Source organism: Dermacentor silvarum, chromosome 1 (assembly GCF_013339745.2).
Source record: "Dermacentor silvarum isolate Dsil-2018 chromosome 1, BIME_Dsil_1.4, whole genome shotgun sequence".
Lineage (NCBI taxonomy): Eukaryota > Metazoa > Arthropoda > Arachnida > Ixodida > Ixodidae > Dermacentor > Dermacentor silvarum.
This window is the reverse complement of record NC_051154.1, coordinates 54,546,339-54,573,104: the sequence shown is the minus strand read 5'-3', so window position 1 is coordinate 54,573,104 and position 26,766 is coordinate 54,546,339. Positions and strand designations below refer to the sequence as shown.

General features: G+C 48.2%; 1 protein-coding gene across 1 annotated transcript in view; it reads left to right on the top strand.

Annotated features, from left to right (window-relative positions):
• LOC119463446 (katanin p80 WD40 repeat-containing subunit B1-like) overlaps positions 1 to 26,766 on the top strand; it is a 171,883-nt gene that overhangs the window by 37,637 nt on the left and 107,480 nt on the right. The window contains 1 exon segment of the mRNA XM_049668221.1: positions 20,727 to 20,844. Coding sequence (XP_049524178.1) covers positions 20,727 to 20,844 — 118 coding nt within the window.

The window sequence follows — 26,766 nt, the reverse complement described above, 5'->3', positions numbered from 1 at the left end:
GGGAGATGAGAGGAAACTTATTTTTCAAAACTCACCTCTATACTCAGTCCGACTCACGCCCACTCGAACTCCGATTCCCTAACTCAGGCTCACAGTCTGAGATAGTCCGAGTCGACTCGTGGATGAGTTCGCTGATTTATGTTGTGAAAACAGCTCGAAAGGCGACTAACTTAAGATTAACAGAACGTACAAGCCACTGTTCGTAGTTCGTCCTATTTCCCTCTGCTTGCACCATGTATACGCCTAGTGAACCATTTAGGTGTGTTCTCGTCGTAGTCGTCGTACTCGTCGTAGGTAAGCAAGCGGCTGGTGCTCGCGCTCGGCACGCGCTCGTGCCACTGCTCCCACGTTCGCCGTCGTCTTCCACAGCTGGCTGCGTTGCCGCTCATCATTCCAGCGTAGAATTTCACTTCTCTTCTGTGGTCGTAATGCGGAGGCGCGTTTACGGGGTTACGAGCCATTCCTTGAGGCAGTATGAGCCCATTAGCGGTGCATCACTGCATGCTTCGCACCTCCCCAGGTTTCATGTTAGTGGCGCTGCATTTCGCTCAATGGGTCATTTGAGCACCGAGTTCTTTTTTTTTTTTTTTTTTTTTTGGTTGCCGTGACAGTTGCATCTGACCAAGGGCAGCTTTGCATATCTTTCTGACACTGAGATTACGGTGCGCAAAGTCTGTCTCTCGAGCAGTGAAGTGGTATAGTAACCGCAATGGCAGTACTTGCAATTTTTGGTTAAAAATATTTAAGTGTGTTTTGTTGATGCACGTAGTATTAGTCATACGCAGCTTTGTGACTCGGAAGTAATCTATGTGGCTACTGACTCAATCGAGCCCTTCATTTCTCTGATTGTTCTCGGAAAACAATTTGTTGTTGGCTCTCTCTCTCTCTCTCTCTCTCTGAGATGGCTCTGCATTGGCAAGTTCTCTCTCCGGTTCCCTTGGGTGCAGCTCAAATGGCCGGTGCCTTCTGCGTCATGTTTCCAGCGGGCTTGTTTTGTGTTTGTCGATTTCTCCTAATACATCTGACCACTGTCAAGCGTCGTCGTGTTCGGCGTCGCCAGTAGCGCGGTTTTTTACGTTTCCCAGTACGCGCCTCCGAGTTCGGCGGCGGTTCTTCCCGCGAAGGTCACTGAACTTTATGGCAGCATCGATCGGTGCTCGAATACTCTGCTGCTGTGCCGGCCATCCTTGTCTGCCGGGTGACTGAACTCTCGGTTCCTCCCTCCCACGGCATAGCCTTGGGCAGGCTGGCCTCCCGTTTACTTCGTTATTTTTCTCTGGCGCCACTTATCCGGGAGAGAAATCACGCTCGCGCTGCCGTTGTGTCCGGTCGTGCATGTAATCTTGCGGCCTTCGAGGAACGGCCGTGCGGCCTCGAGAAGGGTAGTGTAGTACGCGCTGCCTGGGCTAACTTAGGCAACTCGTGAGGTGCGGTATCTCCTAAAAGGATGCAAGCGTTACAGTGCTGTGAACGCGCCTCGTGGTGATCGCCTCGGGCGATTTCACACCCTGGTTTCCCTCATATCTGCAAAAAGAAGGGGCTACTCGAAAAATTCTCCACATTGGAGAAAAGCCCAATATGAGGTCGGATAACATTCGTCGGAAATACGCACGAGCTGGCGCGTTTAAAGGAAGCGACGCTTGTAGACGGCGTCGTTTATAGCTGCTAGTGGAAGCTGTGTGAGCTATGTGGCAGCGTGCGTGCTTGCATCTTATATTTGATTCGAACGGCGAACGCAATAGACAGAGCAGTTACCGTTTTGTTGTTTCGAACCGTCTAATGCAGACGTCTGTCCCAAATAAGTACACAAATAATGATACTTTTAGATTGCGGCGTCGGAGCCGTAAATTCGCGAGAATGATTTGCCCTCCTGGAGGATAAGCCGAATCGGTGGAACATATCCTCAACTAAATGCATGACATTAGCCTGTTCATATCATTGCTATACGTGGATTCAGGACGTTAGACTCGAATGCCAGAAGTGCACTTCTGGCCGATTTTTCAGCCCCTCTATATCGGTAAACTTTTCCTCTATTACACTTTCTCTGTGGACTGGTGGCGGAGTTGAGTTTTTAACCCTTGGAATACGGAAATCGAAGTTGGCGCCCGCGCTAAAGCTTACAGACTTTCCTGACCGTGGCTGCTGCTCTCTTGACTTGGCTGCATTAGGACTTTTATAATTAATTGGTCTTAATCGTTAATCCACCTTGCTCTAATTCGCACCAACCTTAACACCTTGCTCTAATTCGCACCACCCTTAATCCACTTAAATAAACCTTGCTCTAATTTGTACCAACCTTAATCCACTTTAATTTACCTTCATTATTATTTCACCTTAATTCACTTTACTTCATTCTAATTCACATTAATTACCGATAATTACTACTATTTAACGTTGTTATACCATTTACCATCTACCATCTTCTGTATTACTACTGACGTATTACAAGACGCTGATGACGTCACGTTGATTTTTGGTACCACAGTCGTTGCGAACAACGCCGGCTTTTCTGCTTCATTGACATATTCTTTCGCCCTAATAATAGTCGTCCTTTATCCCAGTCTTTCGCGTCGTATACTTCTCCGAGCATACATCGGCCCTCACCATTCTTTCCTCGACAAACATCACCTTCGTCCTCTGGACATCACTGCGTCGACTCTGCGTTCGCATGAAGTGACGTTTCATATCTGCTGAGATTGCGAGAGGTGTAGCGCGTATAAGCACAAACGTTGCGTCGCATTAAGGTTGTGACTGATATATGGCGCATTAAAAAAAAAAAAGAAAAAAAAAAAACATTGCGTGAGGTTACATGTTGCATAGATGACAATAAAGACAATTGCAGCCGTCCCATTTAGATTTATATCTGTTTCACGAAAGCTTTGCTTCACGGAGATTCTAACGTATGCGTCGGACCTGTATAATAATTATTTTTTTCCTCTTTTACTTCATTCTTTTTGCGGCCGCGCCGGTTTGCAGCCAACAACGTCGACCCAGCGCGACCGTTATCACTCAGGTCCCCATCTCTGGTCTTCGTAGAAAAGCAGCGGTCGTTCTCCGACTCGGAAATCTGGTAACGTGAAACAGGTACGACCTAGGGAAACGCCAACGCTCGAGATAAAAAAAAAAAAAAAAGAAAATCCAGGTTAAACTTATTAGCGCTAACGTAGTTTTAAGTAACTCGACCACTTAGGCGCGCTACTTAATCGCGTTGCATCATTGAATGCATTCGCATTCGTTGTCCCAATTTTGGTGCGCACTTTATACTTATTCCTACTTAGTCCTAGTTAATCGAATGTTTTGACTCGGCATTCATTCTACTGCTTGCTTACTAATTAAATAATTAAATAATAAGTTTTATTTGTCGGATGTAACAGTCCCTGTGCTCTGTCTGGATGAATACATGAGAATTATTGCATTCAGTGTCGCACGCTAGCTGCTTTTTTTTCCCCCTATTATGTGTTCATTACGTTGATTAAAAGTAATAATTTATGTCCGTATGACACTAGCGCCAAAGTTCCCTCTAGTAATTTTTGTAGGAAACACTGCAGTAGTGAACAAAAAAGATCTGAATATGGTTTCCTGTGAAAAATTTCATTACCTACGTTTCTAAGCTATTAATTACTGTTTTTTTTTCTTACTTTTAAAATACTGTCAACAGGGTGTGGCACTGCTGCAGCCAAATGTACAGATATTAATAACATTTGGTTTATTGACGGTTCCATAAATCTTAACTTTCTACTTTGTTCGCTTCATGGTGCTCATTGTTGCCTACATTATTCTTCTCTTATTTGATCTCTTGTAATACATAAATCCTGCAATAGCATGCCAAGCCTCTCGCTCGGCTAGTCTCTCCAGTTATTTCTTAAAATTTCTCTCAAAGCGCGCACGTATTTTAACATACGGGCACGCAGATTGCGGGAATACGCAATCTGCGTGCACCATGCATGGGTGGGCTATTCGGTGCGAATAACGTAACATCGTAGTGAGTGTTCGAGAAGCTATTGCCCCTATAGGCTGTGGTCCGCCATAACGCAATGTCAACTTTCTTAGCACTTTAGCCCAGAACGGTGTGGATTAGGGCTATGGTGTTGCGCTGCTAAGCACGAGGTCGCGGGTTCAAACCCCGGCCGCGCCGGCCGCATTTCGATGGGCGCGAAATGCAAAGACGCCCGTGTCCCGTGCATTGGAGTGCACGCTAAAAGAACCCCTGGTGGTCCAAATTACTCCGGAGTCCTCCACTATACGGCGTGCCTCATAATCAAACCGTGGTTTTGGCATGCGAAACCCCAGAATTCAATTCAGTTAAGTTTGATCGGAGAGCACAAAATGCAAACTATAATATATTTTGTTCACTACTGTGTATGCATGGAATGTGCCAATAATAATAATAATAATAATAATAATAATAATAATAATAATAATAATAATAATAATAATAATAATAATAATAATAATAATAATAATAATAATAATAATAATAATAATAATAAGGAAGCTGTAGGTAAAAGTTGCTCTTCGTATATAGAGTCAGTTTGACGAAGTCCCGCAGATATACCTTTGTACAAAACAGTCAGCAGCGGCTATTACACTAACATATGCATGCAACATACTATATATGGAACCCTTCGCGGGCTGCGTTATGTTTACGGACGTGTTTGCCTTTTGTCGATGAGGAAGTGTTAGGGCAGGCATCGCGCGCGCTTTGTCGCGCAGCTGGAACAGCCAGAGTGCAGCTGTGCCTTATCTCTGCGTCGGTGACGCGCGCGGCATGTGTGTGTTGTGGCGACGCGCGGTGCCCGGCGGGGCTTTCCCGTATGTAGAACGGCGGCGCCCAGCCGCGCCGCTGCTGTGCTCGTCAGCCATGCGTGTGACATTAGCCGCTAATTTCCTCTCGCGGCCTATGTAGCCAGTTAATCTCGCGGGCGCTCTTCCCGCACAGCTCAGCCGGGCGTTCAACCCCGCGGTTGCCGCACGCTAAGCGCTGCGAGTGGCCTCTGTTCTTGCCGCCTTCGTATGTAAGCGCCTGTATGTGCGCGCTCTTTTTTTTTTTTTTTTGTCGAAACCACAGTTGTCGCCAATTAAGACGCACCATGGCAGTATATCCAGTAGCTGGCACCGCAGTTTGAATGATGTGCTCGCGCTGAAAATTTCCGCCTCTTGGCACTTAATGAAAAGAAGGGAAAAAAAAAAAAAAAAAACGATCACACGAGGGAGGCGTTGTCTTTCCTCTGTCATTCTTTTAAGAAGAGCTTGCCTTTCTTTGGCTCTGATTGTGCGTATGAACTCCCACAAAATTTAGTCAAGTTGGCTTGTCGGGCTCGTGTAAACTGTTTATTCGGCATGCAAGAGCACCGGGTCAGCCTGCCTGTGCGGGTTTAGTTGATTATAACCCCGACTTGTTTGGCAAGTTGCGTGCAGACGCGGCTATAGGTCGCGTTCGGTGGTTCGCACCCTGTTATAGCAGCAAAAGAACTGGACGTTCTGCTTTCGCGTCTCGATGCAGATGTCTCGGCCGGCCATAAAGGACTTGATGTGCACGCTTCAACATGGGGCTGTCTGTCTTCGTGTGAACGAACCTTCATGTTTTGCTTGTTTTTAGTGACTCAGTTTTTAGTGACATCAGTGACTAAGCCATGAGCAAGTTATGCGTCATCGCTGAAAGGAGAACAATGGGAAGAAACACAGCTGTCTATAGCTCCGGATGCAGGACTCTTATCTTGCACGCTCAAGCACGCCTTGTATGACCACTATGGGTAAAGAGAGCGCACCGCGATTAAAGTGGGCTCAAGCATGTTCGTAACTCTGGGCATAATTTCCTGTGCGTTCTCGCAATAGTGACTGGTTTCACTTCTGTGTACGTGCGGTAGCTGATTGAACGGGATGTTACCGGATGTGCATGTTTTCCACTGGCTCTTATCTTGACATAATCGCTGCACTTTCACTCGTTGCCGTGGCGCAGAAAACCCCTTCGCTCTAGAAGGCCTGGTTGTTCAGAGCCGCTAAGGGCCCAGCGCGAGCACTTTGTATGCAGCAGCGGTGCCCGCCTCGTCAGTAAGCTTCCCTGCGTGTGCTCGGTCGTGTCGAGCGCCCCGCGCGCATACCAATTCTTTTCGTGCCAGGCAGCCTTGCCTTCGAAGTATTGCGGGGCACGAGACCGACGCGCTGCACGTGCATTTGAGTCAGGAACGTTGTTTCTATCCTTGCATAAACCTGAATAGCGTGATCGCGTCCCTTGACTCGTCAATCGGGGTGGATCTCTGAGTACGCAGTTTCGATGTATTCTGACGTCACGGTATGGCGCTATTATGCCGGGTTCGTGCCGTCCTCCGGGGCCGATGGTATATGTCATTGCGATTCTCGGCCAAGTTGCTCATACAGCGCTTACGTGGTCAGCGCTCTGTCATCCCGGTTTTTTTTTTTTTTTCTTGCGGTTGTCATTTCCAACTTTCCGTCCGCTGTGCGCGGCTGCTGTTCGTGCAGAGAGAGAAAGCTCTTTAATGGAAATCAGAATTTTTGTGGTATGTACATAACCGTTACATGCTATTCTGCACAGAGGAAGGGATCTGGTACAGGATGCCCTAGGAGGAGGGAGAACGCGGGACAAATGGAGCCGCTGCCGAGTGGCTCAACATGAACTTGACGCACTCCAAATGTAGATATTGTCTGCAGAAAACGGGATTTAAACGCCACGTGACATTTTCCCATGGTGGATAGGGTATAATGTTAAACAATGAAGGGCTGAGCATACCGCCGTGGTGCGCTCATGAACAGTTGCCGTCCTTGCATCTAGTCCGTAATCCACGTATAGCACCTTCCACCAAGGCCAAATGCTTCCAGAACATCTAGTATATCAAAATGGTGACGGGTGTCTCTCTGTAGGCGAGCTATTATTTATGTGAAGGCGTCAAATGGCCCATTGAGCCGGCGGCGGTTGTAGTAGCGAAACTTCCCTTTGGCTTTGACGCCACGTCGCGCGCTCGTGACGCTGGCTCGGACGAAAAGGAACACCTGCTGTCGTGGTATTGCGTTAGAGGAGAGGGCATCGCCGCGACGCCACGTCACTCTCAGAAGTCCGTGTTATCCGCACGTTCCTTTCCGCGCAAGCTCTCGCTTGCGTTCTAACTGCGCCTCGGTAAGGCCAAATAAAAACGCACCAAGCGTCTCCACGCGCTCGATTGCCCGCGAGGAGTTCAGAACTCGAACGACCGCTCAGCGGCGTTCAGTTTGACGTTAATGCTTTCGCATTCACAACTCATAAGAAGTGCTTAGATGTCCTCGGATTTTTCAGTCTACGAGGTGAGGCCTAACGTGCAGAGAAACTTTTCCTTTTTCAAACCCGCTTCAGCGCTAGACGATGAAATCAGTCACCCTATATGCTAGGGCTGGCGATGATGTAAGGCGTGGGACAAATTTAGCCACCACGAACGACGCAATCGCGTGGCAGCCGTGGGTTGCTTTCGGAGCCTCGAGATACACACATCAGCGCAGCGTGCCTGCGTGTATATAGACACCTGCCCTGAAGCGCGCCGTCTTCACTCCGACTGCTCGCAGTAGCCCCTTCGTAGCCCATCATCGCCTTAGTTGTTTGACATGTTACGAACCCCGACTCGGGGCTGCCAAGCGGCGTCACTCTTTTTTTTTTTTTTTTTCTTGACAAGCGCGTAGTAATCGGGACGAGTCCACGCGGCACCTTCTTCTAAGCCAGGCGGCCCTGTTTCTTCTTCGGTCCCGGCCGTGTATAGCTCTTTCTTTCGCGGGAGCGAGCCCGGCGCACTGTTTGTCCGATCAGCTGACGGGTGCCGAGCCGAGTGTGTACTTACGAAGCGGCCGGCAGACAATGACCTGTTTCGCATTGCCTGCATCGAGGGCCGCGTCTCCCGCGCGCGGGCGAACCCTGCACGAGCGCGCAGAGACGTGGCGATCAAGCGCGGCCCGCGAGGATAGCGAGCGGGAGAGGCAGCACCTTTTGTCTTTCGCCGGGCGCGCTCCTATCGCGTGCGCGCGGTCACCGTCCGGCCTCTTCTTGCGCGCCGTGACAGCGGGAAGCAGCTCTCCCGCCCTTTGTGTGCGCGCTGCTCTGCAGCCATCCCGGGCACCTGAGCCGAGCCCCGGGTGTGCTGAATCGGAGCTGCTTTGTGCGCTCTCTATACGGCATCGCTTTTTTTTTTTAACACGAAAGTGTTTTATGCCGGGGTCCACCAAGACTTCACTGACGTATTTCCGTCGCGGAAATACGTCACACGAACATACACGAACATAATACAAAGAAAGAAACCAGAAGAAAAAGTTCCACAAACATGCAAAATTTGGAAATCGAACCCACGACCTCTCGGTCCGCGACGATAGATCGCCGAGCATTTAACCCATTGCGCCACAAACGCATTATCAGAGAGCTACACAGACGCGCCTTATATATCTAACACTCCTCCGTGTACCCGCGCTCTTGCTCGGGGCGGTGCCGCCGCCTACGAGCAGAAAAGAGAAGTACTGCATTATGACATTAACGCGCACCGACAGTGAACGCTTCGGTGGTCTCAGCACTACGACGCCTCGATGCCAGCATTCGAAGGGACGCTGGCATCAAGAAGCACTACCAACGCCACCTAGGTGGCGTTCACCGTACTCAGCACAGCGGAGCGTGGCCTCCGCAATTAGCTCTGAAAATGTTTCTGAAGTTGATCGCGGAGGCTGCAATTACGACGCGCTGTACGCGCTGATTTGACTCGGTGACGATTCAGTTACGTGCTTTGTCTTGCGCGTTGTATTAGTGTGTCAGTTACGTGCTTCGTCTTTCGCGTTGTGCTAGCGTGTGCAGCGTAGTGCAGCTTCCATATGCACGACGGTTGCTCATGGTCATCGACGTTGGTAGTCGTGATGGAGGAGACGTGCCACCAGGCGTCAGCGTGGGTGCATCAACGCCTAAGGGCGCTTTAGCCACAAAACACCAATAGACATTATATATCAATGTGCAATAAACATTACACTACTTCTGTGAAGACACGTTTCACTTTCGTGTTCTATACCGATTCTATATAAGAGGGATCAACCACATTTTTTCTTTTGCATTATTTGTAAACGCTCGTGTAGGAGGCTTCTGCACAGCGATTCCACATTCACAACATTCGGTGACGTGGGAATCAGAGGAATGATTGGGGCTTTCAGTTTTTGGCGAAAAAAAAGTGTTGCTCGAATACTCGGTGTCCGCACGCTGGAATAGAGGGAAAGAAAGCCGAACCAGGGCGATATTTTCCTCACCAGAAGTTTTTTCTTGAAGTTTTTTTGAGCCGTAGTATGCCTGCTTTATTATTATTGTTGTTATTATAAAATTGTGTGGGCTCTCTTTGTACCATTCTACGGCAATCAAGTGTTGATGTAAAGTTTATTTCGTGATGCCACTTCTACCTTAGATTTCCGGCGGGCTCTGATTAGACCCCACCTCCGAAGGATGGTGGGGCCAGTCAAGGGGCCGTAACGCAGCTTTCGCCCGCTATCCTTAGTAATCACGTACGATTTTGGCATGTACTGATGTGGCAAAAAAAAAAAACCTTCAAATTTTAGTATTCTCGTGGAGGACGCCGCAGTAAGTCAGCGTTTATGTGAGAACGAGACCACTACGATGTAGGACATTGTCTTTCATTAGTCGAATAGAGACATGTTATACTAATAAGGTATTCGAAATTGCTTCCGATAGGCTTTGAAATGCTAATCGGAAAGTTTCACAGCTGTGATTGGGATTGGAGTTCCTCACTCAAAAAAAAAAAAAAAAATCTTATCGTGTAGTGGGTTCCATGCTGTAAATACAGTGGATGTTATGTCGTATAGAAACTCGAAAGTGCAGCCGCTCCTGCGTGCTGATATCGACTGCAGCTGTAAACGGTCGGTAGCGGGCACGCCGCAAGCGCGTCCGCATTCAAAGCAAGCTTATTGCAGGGATATAGCTTCAAGCTCGAGTCTCCTTCTCCACTTCCACCACTTGTTTCGTTGATGCACTTGTTTCATGCGGGCCATGTTGCTGAATGTTTCTATGCGGTTACGATTCAAAGCTATCACCCCCTCGAAGTGGATCCTGCCTACCTTAACTTTCCTGTTGTATACTCTTGTGCACATCCTGTGCATCAAATCTGATTTGTCGGCCGGTAAATGTTATTTGACGCCTTCCGGTAACATTCTCGGTCAGTAGGAAGTCTGAAAATAACATCCGTTTGGATGTTGTAATAGCGTCCGCAACAACGTGGCGGCAATAGCGTCCACGGTTAACATTAACAACGGCATCCGGCGAATCTGGCCACGCGGCGCAACCGCGTATGCCTCTTCGTGCGACATCCCACTCTCTTGTGTAATTCCGAGATTCGCCCGCAGCGGTGGATCATTGGATATATGGCGCTCTGCTGCTGAGTACGAAATCGCGGATTCGAATTCCCGCCGCGGTGACTGCATTCCGATGGGGGCAGAATGCAAAAAACGCTTGTGTAACGTGCTTTGGGTGCACTTTAAATAACCCCTGGCGGTCAAAATAACTAGGAGCCCACCACTGCGGCGTCTCTCATAGCGGCAATGTGGCTATGGTACGTTACATTCAATCAATCAATTTTTGATAGTGTGGTAAAGCTTGGGGTTGATTTGATAAAGCACGATTTTCCAACGCCGTTCTACTTCTTGCTGCCGCCCGCGCGAGATCGTGGTGAATGAACTTCGCTACGCGTCCGCGTCTGAACAGATGCGCTACGTCGACGCTTCAGCGTTCTGTCCGATACGTGGGAGGTTCTAATAAAAACAAGCTGACGCCTGTCAGAAGTTCGGAGAACCGTGCGCGAATCGATTTATGCGCTGCCTTTCACCTCGCCTCTCCCGATGGGGGGGTCTGCACGTTCTCGCCGAGCGTCCAGCTGACGCGTTGAGGAGAGGGCTGGCCACCGGCCATCTCATCTCTGGTTCACGTAGCTTGGGCCGAAACTGAATGCAAGGCTAGCGAGACGAGGAAAGTCGGTAGCTGCTCTTTCGTCGTTTTCTTTCTGAGGGAACAAGGCTGGCCGATATGTGTGGCCGTCCGCATGACTCGCCTCATTAATTACACTGATGGATTCGGGGCACTTCCCCGGCCGTTTTATTGTGACGAGCGTGTTCGTACGCAGGCGCTGAAGAAAACTTCGACTTAGCGGTCATTGTTTGTCATAGCTTGCAGTTTATCAAGGTTTTGGTGGACTTTTAGACCGATGCACCTTGGTCTATTCTCAACTTCAAGCATATGTCGCTCGTGAATTTGCTACCTCAGCGTTCGTTGTTAGTATAAATGTGCGCTAGTTAGTGTTCACATTTTACAAAATCGATATTTAGTATTGTGTCAATATAGTTCTCTGCGGAGTGCATGAATGGTCTCGTTATTTTGAAGACGCCGAGTCATCTGTCTCTACTTACCTTTATGCAAGACAAAGGCGCGATTGCCTACCGTGCCGGCCGTGTGTCCGTTGAAGCGGACTCAAAAGGGCATGTATACGTATTCGGGTTACAGCCGCGCGCGACTGCGGTGTTTCGCCTCTTTGAAAGTTTGAAATGTATTACAGCAGGTTGACGCTTTAAAAGGAAAATTCTGCCGACGCAATCTGTTGCCCTTAGCTGCGTTTTCAGGCTTGGGTTCGCAGACCTTATTTTATTGCCGGTCACCTTTTACTGATTGCCAAGGCAAGGTATACGTGAGGATGCCTCACTGCGACCGAATCTTCCGTGCTTTTGGTTTTAGCCACATGTGACCTAGTTGGGCCCCATACACTGCTTTATTCTTTAACTCTGTATCTGTCATTAAAGTTGCAGTGAAACATTACGTTTAATCATAAAATAAAACAGCATATTTAATCATAATAAACATAGTCGACAGCGCTAAAGCATGTTTTCTTGGCACATTTTGGCTTATAGATGCGCTTCTTACAGAAAACAGTATCGACAGTGATCAGCTAAGTAAGCTCTTCCGCAGCGTTTGAGCAGACGTGTATGCTGAAGTGCCTCTGTTAGTACATTCGTGAGCAGCGTGAAGGACGGGAAGAAGGTAAGGTAAACAAATGGAGCACTGAAATAGGCCGCCGCTTGTATGTGTCGTTCGCATTTGTGCGCGTTTTATAGTCTGTGTGAAAACGTGCAGCAGCGCAAGTTCTTCGACGTCGTGTCTATTATACACACACTGAAGTAGCATCGTCCTTGGGGCGCATGCGTGCTCAACCATTTCGGGCCCACTATAGCCTAGCCGACGATCGATTAACGGGGCATTCACTAATAGGCCACCTTACAGCAGGTGACTGCAGTATAGCGAAATGCGATCTCCGAAACGACCGCGCGCACAGCTGGTGTGCGGCGCCGGTTCGCAGGTCAGTGTTGTACTGACGTCTGTGTGGCCACCGACACGGGTTTTTAGAGACGTGCTGGGGGTGTATAGTTGAGGGGCCCGGGGCTTCGCCTGTATAAGCTGAGGTCTGCCGCCAATGAGTGCTTATATCTGCCGCACACAAAGCTGCAGCAGCCAGTCGGCAGCACCGCCGCACGTGTGGGCGCGGCCGCGCGGCGGCGTCACGTCGTCGAACGTGTCGTCGTCCACGCTCGACGGGCCGCTGCTCTCCCGTGGGCTCCGCGGGCGTGGGGTTCTGCGAGGAACACAGCAGAATGAGGCCGCTGGGCTCTCGGGGCTCTCTCCTCCTCCGTGGCCCAGTCTCGTCCCACCCTGGACACTTCGTGGGCACGGCGGCCTTCGCGGACGCGCCTGCCGCGTTCCACGCGCGCCACTCTCTAAATAATAATAATAATAATAATAATAATAATAATAATAATAATAATAATAATAATAATAATAATAATAATAATAATAATAATAATAATATACTTTAATAGCTACATTGATTTTTTTTCATCTTCTCATAACTTGATACTTTCATCTTGTGTAGTGTTTTGAGTTCCTGTTTATAATGATGTCCTTTAAATTCTGTTCTTCGGGGGGTTTTTGGGGTTGTCCGTTCCCAGGAGTGGCCGAAAAAAATGAAAGTAAAAGGGCTAAGTGTGGAATTTCGCACCACGAATTCACGTCACGTCGAAGAACGTGACACGCTAGCGTGCGCGCTGTGATTTGGACGCAATGCGTCGCGGGGAAATCGGCGCGACGGCTGCTGACAACGAACGAACAAGAAACGGTTTTTGGAGGCAGATCAGTTGTGAATAGCACCTGGTTACATTTGATTTCCTTCAGGTTTCGGATGAGTTGCTGCGGATGTTAATGGATCCCTGCAGTTAAAGGGAACGTCCTTACATCTACGTTGCGTTGACCAATTGACTGGATATCGTCCGTGTTGGAGCTCTGTTAGGTCGTGATGGCGGTCAGCGCACTACGCAAAACAAGGGGGGGGGGGGGGGGGGGGGGGGGGGGGGGGGGGGATTTGTACTTTGTTTCGCGTAGTGCGCTCACTACCATTATGACTGAACTGTTCCGACACCCCCAAATCACCACTCTGTTAAGCTCTGCTATAGGCTTCCGAACTGTTGCTTGCAATATCTGATATATTATCACTTCCCGGGTGGAAATTCATGAGCACCGATGTGCAACTCGCCGAGTTGCATGTTTCTTGAGTATATATGGCCTGCATTGTGGGCCGAAGTGTCTAAACTTCAGTGTCAGCGATATATGGAAGAAAAGGTATAGCGGTGAGCCTGTATATACTGGACTCAACCATGCACTGTACGGGGGCGAAAAAACGGCGCTTTCGAACGGCGCAAGAGGAGACGACATACACGAGCGCCGAAGTCTTTATTATTTTCTTTTTCGCAGTGATACAGTTTCCAAGGCGCAAAGACCGCTTTCTAACCTTTTGTACAGGCATTATGTGAAAGTGAGCGACGAGTGGAGAGAGCTTTTCGCTTGCTCAGTGCGCGGGCTTTCTGCCGCTGCACCATGAAATGTGGCGCGGCGAGTATTCAGCGGCGCGCCGCGCGAGATCTCTTGCCGCACGAACTTCTCTTCATGGAGGTCGGTCTTTGGACATACCTTTCACAGCATGCAGTGGCTTTGAGGCGTGGATGACTGCACGGAACGCGGTCGTGACTTGCACGGAGTGTAGCGTCAATGAAAGTATACTACACATGAGATAAACCAAAGCGGCGCCGCATATAAAAAAAAAAAAAAAAAAGCGCGCGCGCGCGCGCGCGAGAGAGAGAGAGAGAGAGAGAGAGAGAGAGAGAAAGAAAGCTCTGTGCTTTCTGTGTTTCCTGTGCTTCAAGTTAGGACTGTTAGACACCGAGTTAATAAACAGTACTTTTAGTAAAGCTGCGCGCCAGGTGCGCGTTGTTTTATTACGTATTTACATATGTACAGCCTCCCGCTTTTTTTAGCTATATCACGTCGAGAACACTATAATATGGTCGTACGTCGTCCTGAAGGGAATGTCGCAATAAACGGCTCTTGCACAGGAGAGTGCTTAGTGCACTTGAAGAGTACTTCTGCCGGTCTCGCTGATTATCGCCGCTGAAAGGCGCTAAAATGACGCGTGATGGACGCTCGCGCGATATAGCTAAAAAATGCGGGAGGCCGTACATCTTACGAGTCTCGGCCGATGCGATTGCTATATCAGGTGTTCTTTTGCTGCACCAAATGTTGAAAAATTGCCTGTGGCAGATAGCACAATCCTAACCCTTGATCTAAATTACACGATGAGGCGGCCATTACTTCTACGAGAAATCAAAATGCCTAATTGAATAATTAACATGAGAACACTAATTAACTTCTTAATTAATCACTTTAAAGCACATATTTCAGTTCATGAATTGTAGCCGGTGAGTTCACAAGGCGTATTCACTTGCAACGAATTCTCAGAACTATACACCAGTTTCGAGAGATTAATTTTCAATGTGTCCGACGAAATGGCATTGGCGTACCAATTACTTTTGTGCTTCAATGCATGAAACGGCATTAAAAAAAAAAAAGTGGAACAGTGCATCTTTGCCGCAAGTTTGACGGCGCATATCTCGAAACCGGTGCCATCCTCAGAATTCGTTCCAAATCGATGTCTTAGAAACTCACTAGCTGTACAATTCGTAAATTGAAATATGTTCCGTAAAGTAATTAATTGGAAAGGTAATCGGTGCAATTACATTAATTATTCAATTCAGCATTTTAATTTCTCGTAGGAGTGATGGCTCCCTCATCGAGTAATTATGTAGCTCAAGGGTTAGAATTGTGCGATCTGCCGCAGGCAATTGTTCAAAATTTGGTGCAGCTAATTTACATAGGTGTTATTGCTTCCTTATCCATATAGTGCCTTAACGTTGGTCGTGAGTCCGCAGCTGCACTTTGACGCCCGCGCTTTTTTGTCGCTTATCGCGTTTGAAATTGTGCAAAACCATCATGTCTGCTTGAAACATAGAATGTGCATCTGGAATGATTGATAGTTGCGTTGTGCCTCTTTCACGTGAAGCGAGTTGCATAAAAAGCGAGCAGTCGCCCACTGCCTTGGGGTTACGCCCGCGACGGCCCAGAGCAATTTTCTAGACGCAGAAATATCAATGAAAGAGGATACACCTTCAACAACAACAACAACCACGCTTTATTTTTCCTTTTTTTGGATAAAAAACGGATGCGTAACATCACCTGTATCCATATAGCCGATTGTAGGCTGGTGTGGGACCCATCCCAAAAGGCTACTGCAAACGATTCGTAGCAAAAGGAAGAGAACATGGTATTTCATAAGGCAACATATATTAACCGAACACACAAAGAACACCAAGAAGCATCACATAGCATTTCATAAAATGAATCAAATATTAAGTAGCATTACAAAGAGGAAAACATTGCGTTTTTTAATGGAACAGAGCACGTCGTAAGCATATACAATCTGAAATCGAGAGATGTGCTTACGTACAGGTTACTCGTGCGAGCCTCTCGGCTGCGTTTAGGCTGTGAGGGAAGTCGTGGTAGCTCAGGGGCTTTGGGGCGTCACGCTTCCGAGAACGATGTCACCGGTTCGATTCCCGGCCGCAGCGGCTCCACTCCGATGGGGGCGGGATGCAAAAATGCTCGCGTACCTTGCACTTTGAAGAACGTAGTCATAGCCATAACTCATAACCCACCTGTGCAGTCTCGGAACGTTATACCCCATGATTTAATTTATATACTAGATCGAGTTCATTAGCTAATTGGTTATTCCGTATGCGCGGGTACTTCGTTAGTGACAGAGAAATTATTTCGCTGAACAATATGTCATGGTTTCGATTCCCGCGTCTGCAAGGAAAGAAAACACAATCCGCTTACACATTTAGTGAAGTTCAGGTGGACGGGGTTGAACAAGTCAAAATAGTCAAATACACCTGCAGTATTACCTGACTTCCTCCGAAATGTACGGAATGTTGCGAGGGGAAGAAGGCGCATAACGCTATACCCAGCGCGGCACAACAGTTGTCACTGGAAGCTGGAGGCGGCTAAGTTCTCGCCTTCGTTCTCCGAAACGGCTCATCGCATCACGGAAGCACTGCCGCACCACTGCGGCAGTTAGCTGCGTACGGTCTCTCCGTTACGTTTTCTGTGACTGCACGAGTGGAGCGACCCGGAAGGGTCTCTACGTTGTGGCAGTTAAGATCCTGGCAATTTGGTGAAATAAAAATTGACCTTTTTTTTTCTGAAGCGCTACGTCTGTATGCCTCGATAACGGTATATACCTGTGAACACGTGCACAATGATTTACGTAGTATGGTGCTGGAGCTACAACGATATGACCGCTTCTGTTTACGGTGCTCTCCAACCAGCGGTGACTAACTTCGTCTGGGTCAGTCGCATCGACTCGCTGCTGCTTCGCCTGTGGTTTCGCTTGTAGCCTGGATGTGTTTTCTTACTGCTGCGAAACGCCCGACGCGAAAGGGCAATGCTGGCTCAACAGCGCATCTTAAAAACTAATAATGAAATCTATCTTTTTTTTTCTTAGCTTGAAACAATATTCTCAGACATTGTATGTTTGTGTGGTAAAGTTAAACGCAAGCTTTAACTCAAGGCAGCAGGGAACTGCTTCTACATTAGATATATATTACACGTGTGCTTGTGTGCCTGCGTGCGTCTGTCTGTGTAATATTTTACTGGGCGTCGGGTACCCACGTATATTAATATGAGCTGCCATCTATCACAGTAGTGTGCTGTACGTATAAGTATTGCGTCGAAGGCCGGTCTTTGCGCACGATATTAGAGGTTTTCATTAGCATTCACTTCTTGTGCACTCGGCCGTTGCGTTTGCCGGACTTTGCCGTCGTTGGGCGAGCGTGCCGTGCGTCATCATCATGTATACAGCCGCAGAGCCCTGGCAGAGTCGTCCGTGGCGTAAGCTTTTCCTGGATGCGATGGCGAGCTTCGCTGCATCAGCAGGGCCCGAGAAGCGCGCATGTGCTCGCAATGTCGCAGAAATCCGGCGTGACGCAATGCGGCCGGTCCCTGCGAGGTTTCCTGAGCGCGACGTCGGCACTCTACGCGCCGCGTTGCTTTTTTGCCCTTCCGCGCGCTCGGCACCGCGAAGCACGCATGGCTAAATCGCTGTCGTGCAAGCCCGAAACGGGCACCCCTGGCGCCTTGCGGCTTAGCGCTTTGCCCGACGGCGCGCTCGGATAGTGGAAAGTAGTCCGCTGTGGCGCTCGATTCCAATTCGACAAGTCGCTGGGAAGAAATGGGAGGGGGTATATGGTCACGCCGAAACACGGATTGGTAATTGGACAGTCTAATGCGTCCTTCGCGAATGTGTTTGAGAACATGGTGTTTCCAAGGTGCCCATTCGTCATAACGAGCACGATCATCTTCGCAAGGTATAGACGATTACCATTCCGTTCCCTCGCTGAGCCTCTAAATACAGGTGCAGCTGAGCAAAGCAGAGCAACGCACAACTCGTTCTCGCGGCACCAGCGCGTTCGGCTACTGGGCAATATCCGTCGCCGCGATTTGATTCTCAGCCGCGCGTGCACCTCTTGTTAGCAGTCCTCTGCAATCACCTATCTTGCCGTAGCGCGCGCAACACTGTTACCGAACATGAGAAATGAGAAACGTGCGTATGCCGTTCGAAGGCTATATATATATCCCCGTAAATTCAAATTTAGGTTCCTGTTCGTATTTTATTTGGCTTCAAGAAACAGGGTACCATATACACTCCGAATTCGAGATCGCCAGTCAGCCTCTAGAGTCGGTAAAGGAGTACGTTTATCTAGGTCAATTACTCACAGGGGACCCTGATCATGAGAAGGAAATTTACAGAAGAATAAAAATGGTTTGGAGTGCATGCGGCAGGCATTGCCAAATCCTGACTGGCAGCTTACCACTGTCGTTGAAAAGAAAAGTGTACAATCATTGCATTCTACCGGTGCTAACATATGGGGTACAAACTTGGAGGTTAACAAAGAAGCTCGAGAACAAGTTAAGGACCGCACAAAGAGCCATGGAGCGAAAAATGGTAGGAGTAACGTTAAAAGACAGGAAGAGAGCGGTGTGGATCAGAGAGTAAACGGGGATAGCCGATATTCTATATAGTTGACAATTTAAGCGGGGAAAATGGAGCTGGGCCGGCCATGTAATGCGTAGGATGGATAACCGGTGGACCATTAGAGTTACAGAATGGATACCAAGAGAAGGGATCGAAGCGCAGTCGAGGACGGCAGAAAACTAGGTGGGGTGATGAAGTTAGGAAATTTGCAGGCGCAAGGTTGGAATCAAGTAGCGCAAGACAGGGGTATTTGGAGATCGCAGGGACAGGCCTTCGTCCTGCAGTCGACATAGATATAGGCTGATGATGATGATGGTGATATACACTTCGAGTACCGCCACGATATTTTGCTAAGAATTTTGTTCTTGTGTTTTGTTACATACGAGTGCTGAACCGGTGCGTGTCAGCTTCGTTGTTCCTATATTGTAAATATACGGACGATGGCCTCAGTGCGCTGTCACGATTGCAGATCGGCGTGGAGCCGAGGAGACGCGTACGCTTATGTCGTGGCACCCCATGTGGTTATTCTGTCGTGCGGAACCAAACTTCCTTGCCGGGGACGCTCTTTTTCTTTCGCACGCAGTCATTCCGTCCTGTTGGCGACAGCAACACAGGAACGAGGAATGATGCTCGCGCGCCAGCGCAAGCCGTGCTACAATTACTGCAAATTCTTGTTTTCCTAGAGCCCTGAATTTTCGCGGATTGTGGCGCTTCAGACGAGAAAAAGTGCAAAATTTAGCAGGCGTGAATTGGTGCGATTTCGTTGTTTGGCGAAACGGAGCTGCGAAATTGCAACATTTCGCAGTGTATATAACTCGCGTGAGGGTGGTATAGATCGATGCTGATGGCTCTCGTTTAAATCATGCGTTCCTTCGCGTTTTTTTCCACAATCATTTCACTTGTCTACACGTATGCATGGCTGTACATCAGTGCCTTAGGGATGGATCAGGCTATATCATTTCTACGCACGCGCACTCTTACCCTATTAATGGCCGTCGAACTATGCAACTGGCGTCGTTACCGAGGCGTGTGTGTGAAGCTTTCACTCATGGACGGATGCAGAATACATTTTCCCCTTGTCTCGTGGATGTTGTTCAGCGAAGGGTCAAGCACCACGGAGGGGTGATTCGGCTTTTTTCCGCGTATTATATCGAACCTGTGAGCGAGGCTTTTGCCTTAAATGGCCTTGCCCGTCTCCGGGCGTACGCGTTCTTGTTGCAGCCTTTTCGAACGACGTTCACCCGTTTTCTGGGCTTCGTTGACGAAGGTTAACCTTGATTATTTGAATTCCGAGTAATAATTAGGGCCGACATTATTATCTCAAATACATGTGTTGTAAGTCCTATATATGCTTTCCTGTACATGCGAATACACGCTCAGTTGATGGTGCTTGTGTGTCTCGCTTCGTTATGTTCCTGTTCTCTGCACTTTTTCCTCGCCTGCAGTGGACGAACTATCCCAATTTAGCACTTTATTCCAAGTAACCTTTTTGTTGGAGCCAACGCTATACGCATTGCTTTACGCGCACGTAAAGGCGCCCGAGTATACGCGAGGCAAGCTCATGAACAGAGCTCTGAACAGGGCCAGTCGGTGCGAAATCATCTTCGAATATGCGCCACTTGTGCAACACAAGACAAAGACGTAAGAACGACGCGCACTGCCCAGTGTGTCTTCCTCACGTAATTGTCTTGTGTTGTACAGAGTCGAGCATATTCAAGACGAGCTCCCAAAGTGAACGCACCACGCTTTGGCTGCCTCTGCGTGTCGTCCACTTGTCCCAGTAACATGCATTTTACATGCATGTGATGTTTTCAGCACCATGGTCGAACCACTCTTGAACTGAACCTTCTGCGCGCATTGTTACCTTGTTGCACACGTGCGAGAGCTCGAATTCCGTTAGGTCGCACTACTGCATCGCACCATGCATTGCCTGTATTTCTGTTCGCCGCATGAATCGAAGACAGAGAAGGCTGTAGCGGACGGCGAGGAAAATGCCTTCACGGGCTTAAATGAGTGTGGACGGAGATTGGTACGCTGCACCAGGTCCTGCACTGTTATCTGACTGCTTCGTGTTCTCCATCTTGCATCTTTTGGGGCGAGGCTGTGTACTCTTGGGGCGTAGTTATATGCAGTGGAAAATCAGGCGTAAAGCGCGCTGAACTGAATGCACTATGTGCGACGTGCGTCTCGCATTCGTCTTGGCGTCCCTGCGCTAGATGCTCAAGGTTGCGCAACTTTGTCTCACTTACGCAGAGCTTGACTGGACACACGACGGCGGTGGAATGCGTCAAGTTCTGTCCAGCCGAGGAGATGGTGTGCGCGGGCTCCACATCGGGAACAGTCAAGATCTGGAACTTGGAAGCTGCCAAAAGTGAGTTTCGGCTGCATCGTTTTTGTATAATCTGTTGCACTGTTTCAGGTATAGAGAAACGACCAGGCGCAGCCATCTGATATCTTTTACTTTTCACAACTGTTTGGGCTAAGCTGAAAGGCGACCGGGGTACTTCAAAGGGGACCCCGCCTTTGGAATCTGCCTAATCGACCCCGCCTTTGGTAGCTGCCTAATCGCACTCTACAGTAATCAAAGAGCAAAATAAGCTGTTACACGGTAACCATTGCAGCAGATTAACACGCAAAAGTGTGCGAGAGAAAAAAACAGCGCTAATCCAATACCTGTATACGCGACATTAAACGAAATGAGTAGAAACTGTTTGAAGAAAGAGTGACAGTGTTTTAAAGAAGAAACAAAAATGTATGATTGCTGCAGTTTTTATTATCCAATGTATAACTTTGTTATTAAAGCATTAAAGGAAATTGGACCGCTGAGTGTGACATCAAAAATAAGAGAAATGTGTCGCTGCGTTCTATAGTTAGTACTCTGCGACGCTTAATTTAGCGCACGCCGGCTGATGATGTGTGCTGTAAGTTTTAGACGCAGTGCCTGTCATCTGTAACAACTCTCGACTGACACGGCAGTTGTAATATTTATGCTGTAGGACAGATGCACGACGGCCAACCTGCGCCGTCTGTCAGTCACCGTCGTAGGCAAGGGAGCACGCCTGCGGTTCAGGCATATCTTCCCTGTGCGTGCGTGCGTACGTGTTCGGCAAGGACTGCCACACGTATAACGCCGTCGCACGTTGTGCCGCCGGCCACGCACTCCGCTGATTGCATTTTATTTGCCCGCGACGGCACACAACTCTGAAAGGGACGCACTTGAAGGTTTAGTGAGAGAGTCGCAAACGCGTCGGTAAATAGTACGTAAGCATCGGTGGCTTGCGTTATTGCGGGTGCCGGTTTTTAAAGCGAAGCTTTATATGGCTAGGCGAAATCGCCTGTGTACAGAAAACTATCATCATCAGCATTGGCTCGATCGTCGTCGTTGTCTTCCGCAGCTGGCTCGTTGGCGCCCCTCGGTTTGCGCTCGTGCTCGGCACGCGCTCGTGCCACTGCACCCGCGCTCGTTGTCGTCGTCTTCTTCCGCAGCTGGCTGCGTGGCCGCTAATCATTCCAGCGGATATAATTTCACTTCTCTTCTGTCGTTGTAATGGGGAGGCCGTGTTTACGGGGGTATGAGCCATTCATTCATTGCCTTACATACGTGACGGATAGATTTAATTTTGAAGCAATTTAATTTCCAAGAATAACAAGCTGCAATGGCGGGCGAATGCTGCTAACCACGCCGCCGAACAAACTCGAGACATCGAATGCAAGCGACAACGGCGGACTGCGGCCATACCGTCAGTGACGTCGTTCTCTCCGTCGCAGCCGAACGTGTGTGTAACCTCGTAATTGAGAAATACTTTAATCAACCCTCGGGATTAACCCAGTGATGAACACTGGGGCCGCACGTTTCAGCTTCGCTGGTTAACCTTCTTCACGGAGTGGAATGGCCAACGATTTTTTTTTTTTTTTGTATAATCGCGCATTGACCAACTGTCACTATATACGTGCAGCATTCCCTATTGGTTTATGAACTCCCTCTATTTGTCACGTTGTCATCGTACTCGTGTCGACTACTTCGACCAAAAATTGTAACGCTGTTTACTATCCGTTTATTAACCAACAAAGAATCGCTGTACGCTTACAAGCAGTGTCCGCCCACGCGGAAGAAACGCTGTACAACAGGAACAACATGCGCGCTCACATGCTTTTTTTTCTTCTTGTGTATACTATATTCTTTTTGCGGTACTTTGGTTAAAACGCTTTAAGTTCACTCGAACAGCCACCGTTAGTCTTATCTCGTGTCAAACTACCAGCCTCCTAGCCTATTGAGGCCAAGGCCAAAGTTTTCTTCTTTTCGTGAGAGACAATAAGTACGCGTTAATCCGCATCGCATGCAAATGCTACGTGCGCAAAAAAGTTGACACAGTGAAAGAAAGCTGCTGTTCTTGCGCTCACGAGATGCCCCGCACAGGCAACTGCAGTTCCGATCTTGTAGTTTTGGCGCTTATGCTTTACTCAGTTAGCAATGCATTAAACAGGGCTAGCTGCGGACAATTCTGGGTAAAGCGCGCTGCTCGGCGAGCTGGGGGATGCAGACGCATTAAATTAAGACTCAAAGAGAGCCACATTTGTTACCAAGCGCGAAAGAAGCGTTCACCCGCTAATCCAGATTTCTCCCGACTTTACGCACCACGGACGGGAGGCGAGATATCTAATTTGCCAAACTATCGGAATAGTGTTTGACTCCCTACGACAGACATACCACTGACGCCCATGGAAGCGTCGTTGCAATGTGACGGTGATACCAGCAATCGATGTTTAACCTGGAACCAGGTGTGTCTATTGGGCTGTATAAGGCAGTGGTATTTATATAGCAGACGTAATTTTTGGTCTCTGTCGAACTCGTTCTGGCAAATTCACCAGTGCACCTGCTAAGTCGATTTGAGGCAGCAGTTATGTGACAGGATAAAAGAAAATGCACACGCAGACCGGCGGGCACTGCGCCGAAGAAGTGCTGTGTAGCAGCACTTACTGGATCGGCGAGGCACTGAATATATTTAGTTCTGCGTTATACCGCACATGGCGGGGAGGCAGTGCGTTATTATCGCAGGATTTCGCCTTAAGCGAGAAGATGAGGTCGTAAATTTCAATTTCTACTTAACGGAGTTTTATCGATCCGCTTCTGAGAGTGGGTTTGGACGCTTGAAATGGTTCTGCCAAACTGGTTCGCACATCCTTCGATCGAGGAAACTTGCCTGTCTCATTTTTTCGCTTATTACTTCGTCAGCATTTATAATGTGATGTGCTGGGACAAGAAAATATTTGCAGGGTGTATGCTGTCGCCCTAGTGTCACTATGCCAATGAGCACTCTGAGGTTCAGTGATTATGTATGCGAGAACCATTCATATTGCTGCCCATGATTGCACAAGATTTTGGCTTGTTTATTTTACTTATATTGACACTAGTGCAGACCTCTCTTTGTTTAGACAGGCCAGTCTTCTAGGAACAAGGGAGGCGATATCAGTTCGAGAAAAAAAAAAAAAGTAATGGGGCACGTTTTATGAAAATCGCAAGAAAGCAAGATATTTATGCTGCCAAGAGTACCAGCAAGTAAGAAAACGGCTCATTTTAGGGGATAACTGAACTAATTCACCATTGCAAGAATAGGTATGAATGGTTACGTCAAACATTGATAGGTGCCTTTTCTAAGTTCTCACTTTTGTAATCCCTCCTGGAAGTGCCATTCCAGACGTTGATAATACTCAGAAAACATAATTTGAACACATCTGTCGTGGCGTGCTAGGAGTAATACTTGTTATTGCACAATTTTATGATTGAGGCTACGTGGGTTACCTGGCCAGCGAATAGGTCAATTGCTGTTCATTTCCAATAGGCTGGCCTATACGCGCGTGTTATCGATTTTGATTTCGAAAGCGTTGCGAGGTCATTTAGGCGGAAAGCTCCTCTTGGAAGTGGAGAGACGTAGATATTTGTTATCTGTCATGCTCGACGTTGACATTGCCCCTTGGCACAGACACCATTCGACTTATCATTATTTATTCATTTGATTATTTCTTTTTCGTTCGAAATATTCGGGAATACGCAGTGCTCAAGAGAGGGTTATTAACTTTATCATTTATAACTATACATATTGAGACTTTTGCCACTGTCATCAGGAATTATTGATGTACACCTGTGACCAAAAGTATATGGACGAGGGGTTCTTTAAAAAAACATTTCCTCTATGCCTTGGTATGTGACCGGAAACTGAAGACTGCAGTTGACATTTGGAAATGCAAACATCGAAGTGCATTTGTCAGTTTCAGGTTGTCAGTCTGAGTTTCCAAGCACTTCGGTGTTTTCTTTTTTTTTTTTTTTTTAACGCAGCCACCGGTCCGCGCACTTTAGATTACGGGGTTACATCAATCGAGAGTCAACATTAAAAATGTACCTGTGATGGGCATCGGTGACTGTGATGGCCTCGATAGTAAATACATTCGGCACTCATTGAATATCTGCTCTGTTATAGCATATATCGCTGTAGTCTCGCGGCAGTCTGCACGAATACTGCTTATTTATTATTGCGACCCTAAGAAGACTGTGCAGGAGTATAACAGGGCTGCTGCATCTGTGTTTCAGCCTTGGTTAGGTGCCCTAAATGCTATACGCCCAGTTATGCGCAAGTTCCCTACTTACAGATGCGTGAGAAAGTGCAGAAAATCTGGCGTTACCAAAAGAGGAAATTGGGCAATGCGTCCCGTGCCTGTGAGTGCCTGTCGGAAGGAGTGATACCTTGACGGCCTGGCACGTGTGAGGATGCGGTGGGCGTGGTCCCGAGTTGAGGTGACGGAAACGTTTAGTTTTAACGGTACGCATTTTATAAGCGCCAGAGACTGCAGAAAATTAATTACTGAGATGTCGTGTCCTCGTTGTCCATGAGAAAGCACTGGCCCCATCGTCGAAAACAACAAAGTTTTTCTTCCCGTTAAGAAAAATATATATTTATGTATTTTAGCATCGTTATATTACTGAAAGATGGCGACGACACCTCGTAGCAATTTTCTACATTATTAAGGCTATTGCGAGCAGACAGGCTGCCGCGTCACGTCATCACCCACTTGATCCAAGTGCCGCGTCTTTTATTTGCATCTTTTTCTGTGTATAAGATTTAATCAGTGGAATTTGTCTGTAGAGTTGCATGTGGGGCTCGCTGTGTATCGAAACCGTAATGCTTAGTACGAGGAACCTGTTGGAGATCGGTGGGTAAATGTTGTACCGTTTACGCATTTGCCGTTTTCCTATGCTTTTCTGGTGGTCTCACTAACCTGACGTCACCGAGTATGATGGCTCTAGGTGGCATTGCTCAGCCCTTATTAATATTCCTCGTTTCCCCAGCGAAGTATGATTAGTTATCTCAATTTATTACGCGCGTTTGTGCTGCAGAACGGTTCCGGTGTGACGACTGGAAAGAGCGCATAGACTGCTCGCGACAGTATGTCACTTTTACATTCGGGTTGTTGCCAGTGGCCTTTCGTGAAACCAGCAAGTGCAGGTGCATTATCCGTGCGTCGATTGGTACTGGCGTACTGCAGCGTTCCGGGGTACATCGCTGTGTCGCAACCAGAGGCACAAGTTTGTCTCGTTTACCGAATGCGCGACGCCACAGTTGTGCCTCCGGAGCGACTGTTCTAGAGGCCAACCCGAAGATAGAATGTGATCTGTTCGACATAACACAAGCCAAAAGATAGAATGTGATCTATTTGATGCTGTAATCAATGTTCAGTATGTTACGAAGCACTTGGGGAAGTCAGCGTTCGCGACTAGCACGATAAAGTAGCGAGAGGTAGCACTAGCCGATCGAGCACGACACAAGGCTTATGTCTCTCGTCGTTCTCTCACACAGACACATCCCCACTGCTCCTTATTTCACAGTACAGTTATCTCCCCCGCGAAAAAAGAAGCCGTCTCGGCGACCTAGGGGTAGGACAAGACAGGCGGATCATAGTACGGCTTGAGACGCTGGACATGCACAATGTCGCGTCCTCGACGGCGATGATCCAAAGATAGCTCGAGCGGTTCCACGATATAGTTGACTGGAGACGTTTGCTCGATCACGCGGTAGGGGCCCTGGTACTTCGACGCGAATTTCGGTGACAGTCCAGGGGTAGGGGCTGGAACCCAAAGCCACACTAGCGAGCCAGGAGCATAGGATGCAGGAGCATGTGAAGTTTCTCGATGGTGCTTCTGGCGTTGCTGGTCTTCTGACGTAAATATACGGCATAGCTTGCGACACTCTTCAGCGTGTGCAGCAGCTTCAGACAAGGTAGTGGTTTCTGTGCTGTCAGG